Source organism: Mandrillus leucophaeus, unplaced genomic scaffold (assembly GCF_000951045.1).
Source record: "Mandrillus leucophaeus isolate KB7577 unplaced genomic scaffold, Mleu.le_1.0 Scaffold75, whole genome shotgun sequence".
Taxonomy (NCBI): domain Eukaryota; kingdom Metazoa; phylum Chordata; class Mammalia; order Primates; family Cercopithecidae; genus Mandrillus; species Mandrillus leucophaeus.
The window spans coordinates 4697255-4714633 of record NW_012108141.1 but is presented as its reverse complement, the minus strand read 5'-3'; the positions used below and the strand labels follow the sequence as shown (position 1 = coordinate 4714633).

General features: G+C 41.8%; 1 protein-coding gene across 1 annotated transcript in view; it reads right to left on the bottom strand.

The window, feature by feature from the left end:
- The window catches only part of ANXA3 (annexin A3), a 72530-nt gene extending 57022 nt beyond the window's left edge, over window positions 1–15508 (bottom strand). The window contains exons 1-2 of the mRNA XM_011966240.1: window positions 15295–15508; window positions 12667–12719 (exon numbers count right to left, since the gene is read on the bottom strand). Of these exons, the coding sequence (XP_011821630.1) occupies window positions 12667–12681 (15 nt within the window). The 5' untranslated portion in view covers window positions 12682–12719; window positions 15295–15508. The remainder of the gene's footprint in view (window positions 1–12666; window positions 12720–15294) is intronic.
- Between the last annotated feature and the right edge of the window lie 1871 nt (window positions 15509–17379).

Genomic DNA, 17379 nt, shown 5'->3' with positions numbered 1-17379 from the left:
GAAGTAGGCACTTCTAAAGTAGAAAGTGGCTCTCTCTTTTCTTTCCCTCTAATCCTGCTGTGGGTTATTTCTTCCACTCCCTCTTCTGTATACAGATAAATCCCACATTATAGCTCTAGCCCAGACTTCTGTTTTGAGCACTGCTCTTGCATATTCAATGTCTCCTCCATGTATTTGTTTTGATATCTCATATAGCAACTCACTGTTTCCTCCCAAGCTGTTTCTTCCCCCATCTGACACTTACATAGTATTTACTCGTATTTCACATATACCTGATCATTTAATCCTCAAAACCACCCTATGAGGTAGGTAAAATTAATACCCTGATTTTATAGAAGAGAAAAGAGGGTCCAGAGAGGTTAAGACACTTGCCAAGGTCACATGGCTAGTTTGTGGCACAGCTAGGATTTGAACCTAGGAAATCTGGCTCCAGTTTCTGTGTTCATCCCCAATTTTCTGAGTTTCCTCAATCTTCCCCCTCCCTGGAAAAGGACCAACCATCAGCCACCAGAAACCTGGGAGTCCCCTTTGATTCCGCCACCTGCCTTTCCCTCTGAATTCCATCCATCAGCAAGGCCTGCTGAGACTATTTTAAGAAGATAATCTCATGTGCACTCCTTCCCAGCTTCTTTGCTCCTGCTCTTGTCCAAGTCACAATCATCGCTTTCCTGTACTTGAACATCTGAGTCATGTCCCTCTCCACTTCTTACTGCCCATCTCCAGCCATTTCCCACATAGCAGCCAAGGGATCTGTTAAAGATCTAAGTTAGGCCAGGTGCGGTGGCTCACACCTGTAATCTCTGCACTTTGGGAGGTCAATGCGGATGGATCACCTGAGGTCAGGAGTTCGAGACCAGCCTGGCCAATATGATGAAACTCCGCCTCTACTAAAAATACAAAAATTTAGCCAGGCATGGTGGCAGGAGCCTGTAATCCCAGCTACTCGGGAGGCTGGGGCAGGAGAATCGCTTGAACCCAGGAGGTGGAGGTTGCAGTGAGCTGAGATTGTGCCTCTGCACTCTGGTCTGGGCAACAGAGTAAGACTCCATCTCAACAACAACAATGACAAAAAAAAAGATCTAAGTCAGATATTGTCACTCCCCTGTTTCACATTGAATAGAGTCCAAACTCCTTACACTGGTCCATAGGGCCCCGTGTGGTTTGGCCCAACCCCCTTCATGGCTTTTATCTGGAGCCACTCTCTCCAGATGAGAGGTGGAGTTCCCACCACACTTCAGTTCTTTGAAAGTCAAGCTAGTATACAATGAACTCTTTCCCACCTTAATGCCTTGTTTTGTGTTATTCTCTCTACCTGGAATGGTTTTGAACTTCAGTCCTCTCTTTAAAGAGCATCTTCTCTAACAGGCCTTCTTTGGCACTTGATCTGAGTAGGTCTTCTACTGTTATTCTGCATCTCAGCCACCTCTCCATTGTTAGGGCACTCAGCATTGAGTAATACCTCTTGCTGTTTATATCTGTCTCTCTACCTCCTCTAAAACAAGGTTCCAGAAGGCAGAGACATTTGTTTCACTCACTCCTATTTATCCAGCTGGAAGCCCAGTGCTCAGTCCCCAGATAGGGGCTTAATACATAACTGTGAATGAGTTTGCTAAGTAAGAATATGAAAGCAAGACAATGACATCTCACAGTGTGGACCTTCTCCAAGCTCTACACTAGATAGTTGGCTGCCTGAGGAGTTGCTTCCTTCACATATCAATAGTCTAAAAATCAAAGTTCCCATTGTATCCTGGGAGATTTGGGAGATACTTCAGAAGTTGAGTGTTTTCTAGTACACCAGAGACATGAAATGCATGACTGTGTCTGGTGATTCTGTTATGTCTTTCTCCCTGTCTCTCCAAGAGCTCAGGGGTTTCTCCGACAAAGGTAGCAAACCCAACTATATGGATTGAGCTGGAAACACGGGGCCTCCCCAGAGACTTTATCAACAAAAACATCTTTCTCAGAATAATTTTCATGTATTTGTTTAAAGCAGATTATAAAAAATTTATATTCATCATCTTTTGAGTCATCTAGCACCAGTATTTGTGGATTATCTCTTTGTTCTATAATCAAAGCAAAGTGCTTAACCTAGTTAAGAGTTCTTGAGCAAATTCTCCTCTTGGCCAACGGTCACAAAAGAGTTGAAGACCAATGTGGCTACTCTGGCCACATACTCAGCCCTGTGCAAGTCTAACTTCTGCAGGAGATGCCTCTGTCTAAGGGTCCTGCAATCTCACAGGAATACATAGAGAATTTATATCTTCCTGGGTATATGAAGAAATATAGGGAATTTGTCTCACTGAAATACAGAATCCACCTCTTCTTAAATGGCCCTTGGCTGTCTGCCTTAGCATTCCAGGCTGATATAACAAAATACCATAAACTGGGTATCTTATAAATAACAAAAATTTATTTCTCACCATTCTGGAGGCTAAAAAGCCAAGATCAAGGTGCCAGCAGATTTGGTGTCTAGTAAAGTTCCACTTTATGGTTCATATACAGCACCTTCTGGTTTGTTCTCACATGGCAGAAGACGTGACCAAGTTCCCTCAGACCTCTTTCAAAAGGGCAATAATCCCCACCTAAACTAATCACCTCCCAAAGATCCCATCTCCCAACACAATCATCCTGAAGGTCAGGATTTCAACCTATGAATAAGGGGCAGGTTGGTGGGTGAGGTGGGGCAACACAGACATTTAGACCACAGCACTGGCTTTGCAGGATTTGGGGACGCTTATTCTATCCACCTCACTCCTATGAGGATGAGAAACCTGTGAGGGACTGAGATCAGGGATGTCTCCCGTTTGTAATATTCCGGGCAGAATATTTCTTACATAAATGGTTAAGATCAATGATGTCTACCGGACATCATCGCAAATGCATTATTTTATGGGTTATTTATGAGTTTTTTTAAAAAGCGATAATTCTAACAAGAAGTTGCTGCAGATTTAAGAATGCTTCCTAATGTAAAGTAAACCTAGAGAATGGAAACTCCTTGAACAGTCCATGTGAAGACTTTTTGGGACTCTCTATGGCCTTTGGAGGATATTAAAGTATCATAAAAGAGGACTGTAATACCTCCCCCAATCCCCTTGTAATCTTGTACCCCTGTTATTGCTTCGTGGGAATCTTCCTATTGCATTCAAATATGTCTTGCCCATCTGCCTCAGAGCTTACACTTGTCATTCCCTCTGCCTGGCTGCTCTTTCCCAAGATATTCTCTCAGCTCACCGTCTCATGCCACGTTGACTTCTACTCATATATCTGAGCAGAAAATCACATGCCCCATCATACTTATTATCCACCTTTGCTTTTCCCCGGAGCACTTAAAACTGTCTTTTTATACTGTACATTTATTTCTCATTTATTGTCTGTCTTCCCTAATAAAATGTAGGCTCCCTGCTTTTTTATTTCTCTTTCTCTACTGTGTTGCCAGAGCCAATATCTGGCACATAAAAGATATGTGGTAAATATTAGTTGAGTGAATAAATGAATAAAAAATGCTTTCTTGTTCTGCATCCTGTTTCTTTCAATAATTCTCAAATGCCACTGTCAGACTTTTCAGAGCTCCATGCCATATGTTAAAAATTCTACAAATGCAGTCTTCACCTTTCTTAAACCCTGTTCACATGGGGCTGTCCTACTCCTATTGAAACATGCCTCCAGAACCTACATGAGGTGCTGAATCAAACACAAAGAGTTACAAATGAAAGAAGCAAAGATCTGATAATGAAGGGATAGATGAGAATTTTCTCCTGTTTTGATTTTTTCTCTTATAATTCATGTGAGACCTGTGTATTCATTTTATTGCTTAGCACTCTATATACTTCTTTTTTATCTAACTGCTTTACATCCACCAAAAAAATAGAATTTGAAGAGAACAAATCATACCTTCTCCACTTTACATTCCTTGCTGTCTGATCTAAAACTTTTTTTTCCTTTTTACCTCTGATTTACCAGGCTCTTCCAGTGGCTAAACATTAGCTTTGCATACTATCACTTTATCACGATTAAATATAAAAGAGGGACCCTCCCTCCTTCACAGTTGGGCTAACATCAGAGAATGGCAAAGAACAGATTTTTTTTTTTTTTTTTTTTTTTTTGAGACGGAGTCTCGCTCTGTGGCCCAGGCTGGAGTGCCGTGGAGCGATCTCCACTCACTGCAAGCTCCGCCTCCCAGGTTCACGCCATTCTCCTGCCTCAGCCTCCCGAGTAGCTGGGACTACAGGCACCCGCCACCGCGCCCGGCTAATTTTTTGTATTTTTAGTAGAGACGGGGTTTCACCATGTTAGCCAGGATGGTCTCGATCTCCTGACCTCCTGATCCGCCCGTCTCGGCCTCCCAAAGTGCTGGGATTACAGGCTTGAGCCACCGCGCCCGGCCAAGAACAGCTTTTTAGTGTTCATTCCACTCATTCCTAGGAAGCCTCTCTGCTCTCACTCAGATGAGAAATTTTCCAGGCTTTGGAAACATTAAACAAAGCTTAAATGTTTTGATTTGAAATCCAGGTCTAACCTGTTTTAAATCAACTTTCTGCAATAGACCATTTGTGTACCTGTCTAAATGCCAATATTTACCTAAAGCAGTTTCAGGGAACATGGTTTAAAACACACAGCAGACTTGAACAGCACCTAACCAGGGAAGATACCTGTTCTGCTTGGGATGTGAAAAGTTTCTTTCAGTGAAAATAGTCACCATCTTGATATTCCATTCCCGGATGTGGTAGATGGGAGGGAGACCAGAGGAGGAGTTCAGCACAATCACATGCATGAACACAGGTTTCTCCTCACACGTTTTAAATTTGCATAGCAAAGAAGAGCAACTATACCAGGAAAGAAAGGTCTAATGGGATGTCTGTGTCAAAGCAAGAAGTATGAAACTGGACAGGACACTCACAAACTCTTTGAACCCAGTAATAGCAGCATCCAAATGTCCAGAGCTGGTATCTTCCATGGGACAGAATTTGAAAGGCATTATCTTCCCCAAATTCTCTCTCATGTTAGCACATTGCACCTTTCCTAACAGCCCTACCACTACTGCCATTCCTCTGGGTTAACAGTGGAAATGAGACGAGTGTGTCCTCATGTGTCAAACTGCACCAATCTTGCTCCCACCAGAGTGGAAGAGTTCGGTGGGGAAGGGAGGCTGTGCCTTCTGACTCTCACCATGAACACATGATCATGGAGTAGCTTTTCCCATCTGCAAGGGTCGGTCCTGGTAGCCTTCCCCCCACATTTCTACCACCATGGATTCCTTTTTCAATATCTTCTACATGGATCCCATGTTTTGAATGATTCTGTCTTGCCAATCTATATTTATTACCAAACATTAATTCATTTTCCCATTTTTCCCATATATGAAAAATATATCTAACAATCAGAGCTTCTGATCAACATAAATAGCCAGTGCCATTGGAACTAATATAACCTTATTTTTAATGTAACGTTAGTCAAAAATAAAATAATATATATTGGAAACTGTGTGCCTTAATGTGAGTTATATATGTGTAGTACAATTAGGAATGTATCTGGTCTTTGTACTGGTTCTTGGCACAGAGCTTCAAAAACCCTTGGAATTTCCTGAGTGATAGCAGTGACTTTGTGATGCAATTGGGGTGACTCATGGCATACTCTTAGATAGCCTTAGAATGATGGCTGCTCTCCAGAAAGATTAGCCCTGTGATCACAGGGTTGCAACTCTGGTCAGCCAGACCTCTGAGGATGAAAAAGGGGCTGGAGATTGAGTTCAATCATGTAGCAAACAATTTAATCAATCAATTATGCCTACATAATGGAACTCCAATTACAATTCTGGGCACTGAGGCTCAGAGGAGCTTCCTGGTTATTGAACACACTGACACAAAGGGAGGGTGAGGTGCCCTGACGCCACAGGGAGAGGGCATGGAGTCTCTGGGTCCAGGACCCTTCCAGAGCTTGCCCATGTGTACCCCTCATAATAAACTTGCATTCATAAGGATCACACTTTCAGTGAGTTCTGTGAATCATTCTAGGGAATTCTTTAATTTCAGAGGGTCATGGAAACCCCCAAATTTATAGCCAGTTGGCCACAGTGCAGGTGATTCCTGAGACCTGAACTGATATCTGAAGTGAGGGCAGTTTTGCGGAGGACTGAGCCCTTAATGCTGTGGAATCTGATGCTAACGCTGGGTAGTCTGAAAGGAGCTGGGCACATTCCTCAGCCCCGGGCTAAAAACTCCCTGAGCCCAGTACAAACACATCCCATCCTCCCATCCCACCACATATCGCCATATATCTCTCAAACTCCCTGAGCCCAGTACAAACACATCCCATCCTCCCATCCCACCACATATCGCCGTATATCTCTCAAACTCCCTGAGCCCAGTACAAACACCACCTGGAAAGTCTCCGATAAAGAGACAGCCGTTCAAGGTTTTACTGAAAGCGCGGGAACCAAAAGAATTCCTTTGTTCCCCTGTAACTCTCGGGCTATAAAAAGCAAACGCTCGCATTGTTCGGGGCCCTCTTGCATACTGTGGAATGGAGGGACCAGGTTCGAACTTGTAGTAAAGATCCTTGCCGCTTGGCTTTGACTCTGGTCTCTGGTGGTCTTCTTTGGGGAACTAACAGTCTGGGCATAACAGTCAGTGTCAGAAATGTATTCCAGTATGCCCACTAGGAGTGGAACAGGAGGATTTTTATGTCTTTAGAAATATATATGTGTTTAAAATATTATAAAATATTGAAAATAAGAGTGGCCAGAAGGAATTTGATTGAGGATATGCCATCTCTTTTAGATGGCTGAAAGAACCATTCCAGTGGGGAGAGGGGGCTACTCATGTGTAATAAAATCATGCCCAGGAAATAGGCAGAAGCCCCTCTACAAAAATAGTTGCAGCAATATTATTTGGCAAGAAATACATTTTAGAATAAAATTAATGTATTGAAATCATGCTGATTAAAACTAACATTTATTGAGTGCTCACTCCATGCCAGGCACTGCTAATACATTTTACATGAACTGGCTTAATGCTTACAAACCCTAGGTGAGATAGGCACTATTACCATACCTGTTTTATAGATGAGGAAACTGAAGTAGAGAAGGACTAAGCAATTTGCTCAAGAGCCTACCTTTTAAACGATTAGGGAGTTCTGAAAGGGAGAGTTAAGACTGTGGTTAGACTGTCTTCATTCTGCTCCCAGCAGAGCCTGTCGAACTAGGTACTTGCTGCTTTAATTGTTTAACTGTTTTGGATGAACTTCAAAATAAAGTTAGTAGGCATTGTATTTAGGTAATATGTTTTCATAAAACTTCTCTTATCCGTTGGTTGCAGAGTACCTCTATATTCTCTTTCCTCATTTTGTAAACTGGAGTTTGGAGTGGTGAAAGGAGAATGGATACCAAGTTAGGATGTTAATAACAATTCATGGTGATTACAATGATTGCGAGTTAATTTTAAAAAATTCTAGCACCACTGGGTGCGGTGGCTCACACCAGTAATCCCAGCACTTTTGAAAGCCAATGCGGGTGGATCAGTTGAGCTCCGGAGTTCAAGACCAGCCTGTGCAACACAGTGAGTCCCCATCTCTACAAAAAAATTTAAAAATTAGCTGGGCATGCTGGGGCATGCCTGTGGTCCCAGCTACTCAGGAGACTGAGGCAGTAGGATTGCTTGAGCCCAGGAGGTCGAGGCTGCAGCAAGCCATGATTGTACCACTGCACTCCAGCCTGAATGACAAAGTGAAGCTCTGTCAAAAAAAAAAAAAAAAAAAAAAAAAGAAAGAAAAGAAAGAAAGAGAGAGAAAGAAAAATTCTAGTACCATAATAAAAATTCTAATTTGAGAGTTCAAACAAATAGGAATTACATTTATTATTATTCTGTAAATGTAAGTTAGGAATTGATCAAGGAGGAAAGAGCTCAGAGTATTTACATAAGAAAGCCAGCATTGTATTACAGAAAGTACACAGAAAAAATACTGCTGTGGTAGCTTAATAAAATGTCATGTTCTAAGACATTCTAATTGGTGGGCTTCCTGAGTGCTTGCTATGGACCTACAGGCAACATATGACAAGGGACCCTGAGTCCAAGGAGTATAGACCAATAAGACATCAGACCCTTTCATCAAGGGTGAAGCGGTAGAACATATGTCTGAACAGAGATATTCAAAATTTGCAAGCAAAGGAAATACTAATGCAACACAGACTGTTGATTCATCTGAAACAATGGTAGGGCTGCAACACCCTTGGATAGAATATAAAAGACCTAAGAAACCAGCCATTCTTTCATCTTCAATGGTAATGCATTGAAATTGCAACTAATGACTTCTCCCTTGATCATACCACTGTAATAAACTAATCATACACATAACCACGTATACAGTTTTGTAGAAATGCAAGGACTTGATTGCTTATTTACGTTTGAGTGTGTATGTGCTTTCATGTGGCAGAGAGAAAAAAAGAACACATAAAACTTTGTGATAAGAATATTTACAATTGGAAATCTGAGGGTTTTTACCATAGTAACCATTTCTAAGTGTACGGTTCAGTAGTGGTTAGAATATTCACATTGTTTTGAAACATCTTCAGAACTTTTTCATCTTTCAGAACTGAAACTCTACACATTAAACAAATTCTCTTTTTCTCTTTCCTTATTCATTCCTAACGACCAGTCTGCCTTCTGTTCCTATGAATTTGACTGCTTTGGATACCTCGTATCAATGGAATCATACAGCATTTATGTCTCTTTGGGACTGACTTATTTCACTTAACATAATGGGCTCAAGGCTCGCCCATATAGTAGCATGTGACAGGGGTTTCTTCCTGTCACACAACATGTGTTTTTAAAAGACTGAATAATATTCCATTGTGTGTATGTACCGCATTTTGTTTATTCATTCTTGTCCATGGAAACTGGGCTGTTTCCACCTCTTGGCTATTGTAAAAAGTACTGCAGTGAACATGGGTGTACAGATATCTTTCTTTAAGATCCTGCTTTCATTTCCTTTGGATATATATCCAGAAATAGGATTGCTGGAGCATGTGGTAGTTCTAGTTTTAATTTTTTGGAGAATTGCTATCTTGTTTTCCATAGCGGTTCTGAGTTGTTCTTAATCTTTGCTCTCTGAGATCTCACTCACAGATATTAGTTCTTTAATAGAGGGAGAGGAGGTAAATAGGAAAACAAAACAAAACAAAACAAAACAAAAACCCAGGGACAGCAGGAGCCCTTCTCTGGCTAGGGACTCTTTCTCCATGTGAGGGTTTGCTCTCCAGGCTCAGGTTAGCCTCCCCTTTGTGACCCCTCCCCACCTCTTTCCTGCTATCTGATGCCAAATGCTACCGTCCCTGATGTAGCCATACTCCTAGCCCCTGTGGTAGGCAGAACAACAGCCTCCTAAAATGTATACACTATAATCCATGGAAATTGTCAATGTATTGTGTTCCATGATGAAAGGGACTTTGCAAACGTAATTAAGGTTCCAGACCTTAAAACACAGGGATTAGCCCACGTTATCCAGGTGAGCCCAATTTAATCACACGCGCCCTTAAAAGCAGAGAAATATATTCAGCTGGAAGGAGAAGAGAAAGGCAGAAAAGAGATTCCAAGCATAAGAAAGATCTGATGCATTATTGCTGGTTCTGAGATGTAGGGGCCACGTACAATGACAGGCAGAGGCCTGCAGGAGCCAAAGACAGCTTCTGCTGGCAGCCAGCAAGGACTAAGGGCTCAATTCTGCAACTACAAGGAACTAAATTCTACCAACAACCTAAACGGGCTTGGAAGAGGATTCTTCCCAAAGTCCTCCAGAAAGGCACGCAGTCCCAACAACACCTTCATTTTAGTGCTGTGAGACCCATTTCAGGCTTCTAACATACAGAACTGTGAGATAATAAATGGGTGTTGTTTTACATTGCTAAATTTATGGTAATTTGTCACAGCTGCAATAAGAAATGAATACGCCCTTGATCACAGTCACCTGGGTCTCTCCTAGCCCTTCAGAAACGTGCCACGCCTTTGAAGGTGTCAGCGCGAGAGCCTGCTCAACTAATTTCATGTCAATTTACTCATGGGCAAGAGCCAGAGGGAGACTTTTTTTTTAACACCAGCATTTTGGAGAGATGCTTTTTTCATCTGACTCTATGAGATGTTCATAAAAGCAGCGGGGATTTCAGATGAAAGATGAGAGATTAGCCTAGCCAGTGGGAAGGGAGTAATTTGGGCCAAACAAAGCCTTCCAACAGCACACCTTCCATCCATACTGCCCAGGCCAAGGGATGGTCACATCTCTGCACAGGCTTTTCTTTAAACTTGCCCTGCCCCTTACTTATAAAATATAAAGTATGCTCATGATTAAAAAAAATTCAAACAGTACAGAAGGTGGTACATCGAAAAGTAAAAGTGCTCTTTCTCACAATTCTACCTTTCCACAAAGTTTTCATGTAATAGTCTTTCTGTATATTTTTTATTTTCTTTGTTCTTTCTTTTAAACAGAATCCCTCTGTACATATTATTCGCTAAGTTGATTTTTTATTTTTTATTTTTTTAGACGGAAGTCTCACTCTGTCGCCCAGGCCGGACTGCAGTGGCGCTATCTCCGCTCACTGCAAGCTCCACCTCCCGGGTTCACGCCATTCTCCTGCCTCAGCCTCCCGAGGACCTGGGATTACAGGCGCCCGCCACTGCGCCCGGCTAATGTTTATATATATATATACACACACATATATATATATATTTTTTTTTTATATAGGATGGTCTCAATCTCCTGACCTCATGATCCACCCGCCTTGGCCTCCCAAAGTGCTGGGATTACAGGTGTGAGCCACCGCATCTGGCAATTTTTTAAATTATTGTATCTTGGGACTTTTTTTTAATGTCAGTTCACATACAGCTGATCCACTTTTTGCCCATTCGTTTTAATGATCACATAAAAATGCCTATAAGTTATAAATGAGTCATTTACTTATTCCTACCCTATGGATGGACATTTATGCTGTCCACATGTTTTCATTAATACAAACAAATGTAGTTGGGCCCCTATTTTTTCAACCTTATGCAAGTTTATCTAAAGATACATACCCACTAGCGGAATTACTGGGTTTAAAGGACGTGTGCATTTAAGGACTGATAGATATTGTCAAAATACCATCCAAAAGTGTACTAAATTTACTCTCTTATGAACAGATAATAAAAATATCACCTTGTCCACATCCTCTACATTACTTTTTTTTTTTTTAACCTTCACCAATCTCTTAGGTAGAAAAGGGTTTCTCATCATGATATTTTTGTTTCTTCAATTCTGAGTGAGATGCAGGATTAAAAAAAAAATAGATAGAGTCTCACTCTGTCACCCAAGCTGGAGTACAGTGGCATGAATATGGCTCACTGCAGCCTCCACCTCTTGGGCTTAAACGATCCTCCCACCTGAGCCTCCTGAGTATCTAGGACCATGAGTATGCCCCACCACGTTCAGCTGATTTTTAGGGTTTTTTTTTTTTTTTTTTAAGAGACTGGGTCTTGCCATATTACCCATGCTGGTCTTCAACTTCTGGGCTCAAATGATCCTCCCACTTTGGCCTCTCAAAATGCTGGGATTATAGGTGTGAGCCACCGTGTCTGATCTTGTAGCACGTTCTGATGTTATTGGACACTTATAATTCTTTTTATGTCCTGTTTATGTCCCTTACGATTTTTTCTGTCAAGTTCATTTTTTAAACTGATTTATTCAAGTTATTTGCATGTTAAGGAAATAAGTCTTTTGCCTAATGTGCTGCAAATATTTTTTCCCTGTGAGCTGTCTTCTGCCTCCACCAATGGGATTGTTGGCTGTCATAATTATAAACTTGTATGTAGTTAAAATAGATCAATATTTTTATTTTAGGCCTTTGGTTTTGTGTCACAGTTCTAAGCGTCTTCCCCACTCCAAGATTATTCTTCAATCCATTCATATTTCTTTTTTCTTTTCTTTCTTTTTTTTTTTTAGATGGATTCTCACTCTGGTTCCCAGGCTGGAGTGCAGTGGCGTGATCTCAGCTCACTGCAACCTCCACCTTCCAGGTTCAGGTGATTCTCCTGCCTCAGCCTCCTGAGTAGCTGGGATTACAGGCGTGTGCCATCATACCGGGCTATTTTGGTATTTCTAGTAGAGACAGGGTTTCACCATGTTGGCCAGGCTGGTCTCGAACTCCTGGCTTTAGGTGATCCACCCACTTAGACCTCCCAAAGTGCTACCATTACAGGTGTAAGCCACCACACCCAGCCCATTCATATTTCATTTTCTTCATTTCTGTATTTTATCCACATGGAATTTATTTTATTGTAAGGCAGAAAAAGGAATACAGATTTATTTTTTACCCAAACAGCTAGAATTTTTCCTAACATTTAATGAATAACCCATCTCTTCTCCGATATATCATCTTTTTCATATAATAAATTCCCAAATTATATACCAAATTTATTATCTGATTTTGACCTTTCTGCTTTGGTGTCATCATAAATTCTTTTAACTATGTAACTTTACAATGCATTTTTTAAAATATTTTATTATTTTTGACATCCTCTGGCTTTTCTGGAATGTTAATTTTGCCAGATAACAACTTTCATAAGATTGTTCTTGCTATCTTGACTTTCTGTGTTTTGGTTTCACTCATACATGTTACTGTGTTGTGAAGGCTTAATTTTTACTTACCCAGATAGATGCCATGATATCCCACCTTTGCCTTGAGCTGAGATCACACTAATCTATTAAAAGAAAACAAAATTAGTAAATGGTATCAATATGTGATTTAGAACACAATAATCTCAGTCCAACCCTCAATCTTGAATCCAGAAAGCAGATGTCAACATTCACAGAAAACCTGCTCAGGAAGAGGATATATCTGACATTGGGTATCCCATTTGCTAAACAAACATTTCCTGAGCATCTACCATATGCAAGGGACTGTGCTAGACCTGGACTTCAAGACAAGAGACAGAAGAAAATCTTTGTACTTAAGATGCTTACAAATATACTTCCTGAAAAGCCAATGTTTGACTTATTTAAAGTCCAGCAGAACTATGCTGATTACTGACAGGCTACCACTACGGGGATCAATAACAACAAAAACATAGGATTTTGCTCCTCCTCACCAAATCAACACAAAGTTTAGCTGCCTTCAATTGGATTCCATGTGCTTGATTGTGAAACCTCCATGTACATTTTACAAGACTCCAAGCCTACAGTCTTATAAAGACACGTCTGCTCTTTGAGGAGGTGGTCCAGTCCTTGGTGGGGTGCAGAGGTGAAAGGGACAGTTCTTTGATTGGGAAGCCAGACACATTTTTCTGAAATAGATATTATTCAAACAAGCTGGCATATCTCCAGGGTTGATTTAGAAATGCAAGTTGCTCCCACCCTTCCTGGGAACAAAATATTCTAAAAATTCCCTGACACCCCTAGAGCAAAGTTCAGTGGGAAATTACACTATTAGTCTCTGGAAATATGTTGCCCTGGTTTTTTCAGGCTCCCTGTAGCCTAGGGCAGTTGACTCTCTAGTTAGAGTCGAACACGGTATCTCTCTAAATAGATGCTCTTTGACTTATGAGGGGTTACAGTCAGATAAACTATTATGAAGTCTAAAACTCAGAAGTGAAACCATCCTATACAGTGAAAACAAGGTATTATTAGTTCTCATTTTGCCTCTTAAAGCTAAACACAATTTCTTTGGGCCTCAATTTCCTTATCTTTAAAAAGTGAAGAAGGGGGTGTTGCCAGCATTGAACGAGGTCAGTTTCCCAAGGCTGGAGACTCTTCTTATCTGTGTGCACTGGGGCACAGTAGATATTAAAAAAAAAAAAAAAGTATTGATTAAATGAATGATTTAATACAAGGCACACAATCATCCAGTGAGTTAGGTATTACATCTTCGTTCTGCATATGAAGAAGCTGGGGCCAGAGAGGTATGGTAACGTCCCACAGTCACACAGCTAGTGAGTGGACCCCTACTGCATGGAGGCAGCTAGACGCTAAAGGTATGAACCTAACCCCCATGCTTCTGCCTTATCCCACTGCCTGCCCACACCTGACCAAACCTGACCCTCAATATGCGTTGATCCAGTAGAATTGGAAAATTATTAAGAATTATTACTAATCTATCATTTAACTTTTAAGATGTAAAGAATTACTCCACAGCGAAAGCCAAATGACTTAAACAGAATTTCAACATATCCTTTCCTGAAAGGGATTACATCATTTCCTTTTACTTCCTCCTCTACGGTTATTTCTAAACAGGTTTCTCTACACAACCACATAGTTCTGGGAACAAGATTCTGGTTTTCTTTACATTGAAAAATTCCCTTTCTGGTCAGTCTGAAGTTTTCTGTCTTCGTGAAAACCAAAGGTGATATCCTCATGCAATAACGTTTTAATTAGTTACATTTTAAAAAATGATGTTGATGAACATAGCAAATGTATCTTTCCCACAGGGCAGAGTCTTGCTGTCAGTGCTGAACACAAATCCTTGGAAAGAATTCGGCCCTGGCTATGCAATTTCTTATCAGTAGCCGGATGGGCCTCCAGCGACCCAGAACCTCCCAGCACCTGCATAGTTTCCTGTATATGGTCATCTGCAATCAAGTATCCAAACCTCCCACCTGGAGACTTAAATGCCAAGGGAATGATTCATGTCTAGTGAATAGGATTCTGTTGCAAAGAAAACGGTGAGTCTTTTCAGGAAACAGCAAAATTCTTGAACTTCCAACCCTCAATATGCAAATCCACTTTTTTTCTACCTCCTAAAACAATAAGTAAAATAAAATAAATTGCTTATGTGAAGGGGAGAAGATGCTCACAGGGTGGGTGCGATTCCAAGTCCACAGAGCAGACCTCTGAGGCAGCCCCGTCTGCGATGCGGGGGACCCGAGGAACCTTCCGACTCCCAGCGTTTTTCTGTCCCCTAGACCTTTAGGACTGGGGAGGCCGAGATGGCTAAGTGGATCCCCTAGGCTGCTAGCTGCAATAAGCGAAGCTTTCAGGGAGCGAGGACAGCTAAGTATCAGCTTGGGCCCCACCAAGACCTGGGTGAACCTCCCATGGCACCGCACTTTTCCTCCCCTGGGCCCCAGTCTCCTCGACTCTGAAATGCGGGACTGAGATCCCTCCAGCTCCGCACCCAAGCAGCTGGGTTGGGGCCGGGCGCGGGCGCCAGCCGCCAGCCCTGCCCGGGGTCGAGCAGCACTCTCCGGGGAACTGGGCGAGGCGCCGCGACCTCCCCAAGCCACCCGGCAGCCGGCGGCGGTGGGCGAAGCTGGCTGGAACGCGCCGGGGGGCGAAACTTACCCCGAAGCGCGGCGGCTGGAAACTGGTGTGAGGGTGAACTGCGAGCGAAGGTGTTCGCCCCGGGCGCTGATGCTCCTTGCTGGCTCCGGGCCTGGATCGCGACCGCACCCCTTCCTCCTGCCCCTCCTCCGGCCTCTCGACTCCACCTGATTGCGGCCCCAGGCCCCGGGAAAGGGAAGCCGCGCCCTGCTGCCGCCGGTCTCCATCCCTGTACACACGCGCCCCAGCTCTGCTCCCTCACCGGTCTCTAAGCTTCTCCACCCTTTTCTCCCTACGCCCTCATTTCGCCCTCGGTTTCCACTACACCTTTACTTTCTCAAATGTACTGCAATGCTTATTTTGTTCTAGGCAGTGTGGATTCGGAGATTAGACTGTCCCCACACCTAAGGAACTCACTGCGTGGCATAGGTGGCGGTCACCCAACATTAATAACAATCAATAACATTGATTGGGCATTTACTTTGTACCAGGCACTGTTTCAACGTCTTCAAGAATATGAGCGGATTTATTAGGTTGGTGCAAAAGTAATCGCGGTTTTTGCCATTAAAGTGGCTCCGACAACAACTCTATGAGGTAGATACTATTATCGCCATTTTATAGATGAGGAAATTGAGATACAGAGACGTTGGATAACTTCAGCAAATTTACACAGACAGTAAATGCCAGAGCTACTGCTTGGAACTCAACTATTTCAGTAATTCCTCTTCTAAACGTGTTGACCCTCTAGTATGAGGATTCCAACCAAAGGCTCAGGGAGACGGTAACCTGGAAGGGCATTCTAGGCATTTGGAAGAGCACAACAAATCATCGAGGCTAAAAGATTAAAGCCCTACTCGTATGAGGGAATTATGAGCAGTTGTGTGCGGAAGGATGTAGAAGATAATAAAAAGTTACCATGTATTGTGTATCAGGTATTGAAGTAAGTGCTTGAATACCTAACCTCTTTTATCTTCAAGGGAACTCTAGGAGGTGCTATTTTTATCACAATTTGCAGACGAGGAAACTGAAGCTTAGAAAAGTGAAGTGATTTATCCAAGACCACATAAGTAAAAAGTATTGCTTACACTCAATCATCACTGGGTTCCTTATGTATTTACCCAAAGGAGTTGAAAACTTACCGCTACAAACACCTGCACATGGATGTTTATAGTAGCTTTACTCATAAGTATCAAAACTCGGAAGCAACCAAGATGTAATTCGTAGGTGGATGGATAAATAAACTGTGATACATCTATACAATAGAATTTTATTCAGCGCTGAAAAGAAATTAGCTATCAAGCTATAAAAACACGTGGAAGAAACTTAAATGCATATTACTAACAGAAAGAAGCCCATTTGAAAATGCTACATACTGTGATTCCCACTATATGACATTCCAGAAAAGGCAGCACTATGGAGACAGTAAAAAAATCAATCGTTTCTAGGGATTGAGGGGAGGTAGGGTGAACAGGTGGAGCACAGAGGATTTTTAGAGTGAAAATACTCTGTATGATATAATAGTGGATACATGTCATTATACATTTGTCAAAATCCGTAGAATGTACACCAAGAGTGAACCATAATGTAAGCTATGAACTTCAGTGATAATGATATGTCAATGTAGGTTCACCAGTTGTAAATACACTACTCTGGTGGATGGTGTTGATAACAGAGGAGGCTATGCATGTGTGGGGGCAGGGGACATTTGGGAAATCTCTGTACTTTCTACTCAGTTTTGCTTGGAACCTAAAGGACACAAATTGCTAATATCAGATCAAAAGAAGGAACCTAAAAACTGTTCTAAAAAGGAAAGCGTATTTAAAATGCATGATACCTTGTTATTTTATATATTGTGTTAAGCTATGGGGAAAGAACTTAAAACATAGAAGGCTTTAGGGGGAGAAGGACAGTAAGAAGACTGAGACAGGGAAGGAGGCAACACAATTTGACTTGATTGCACACATTATCGTTTGAAAGAATTCTTACCTTCCACTACCCCTTTTATCTTCAAGGGTAGATAAATTGAAGTTCTCCATATTTAAGTTGCTGTGTTCTATAGTTCTCAATCATAGTATAAATTGCCCTGTTTCTTTTTTCTTTCTTTCT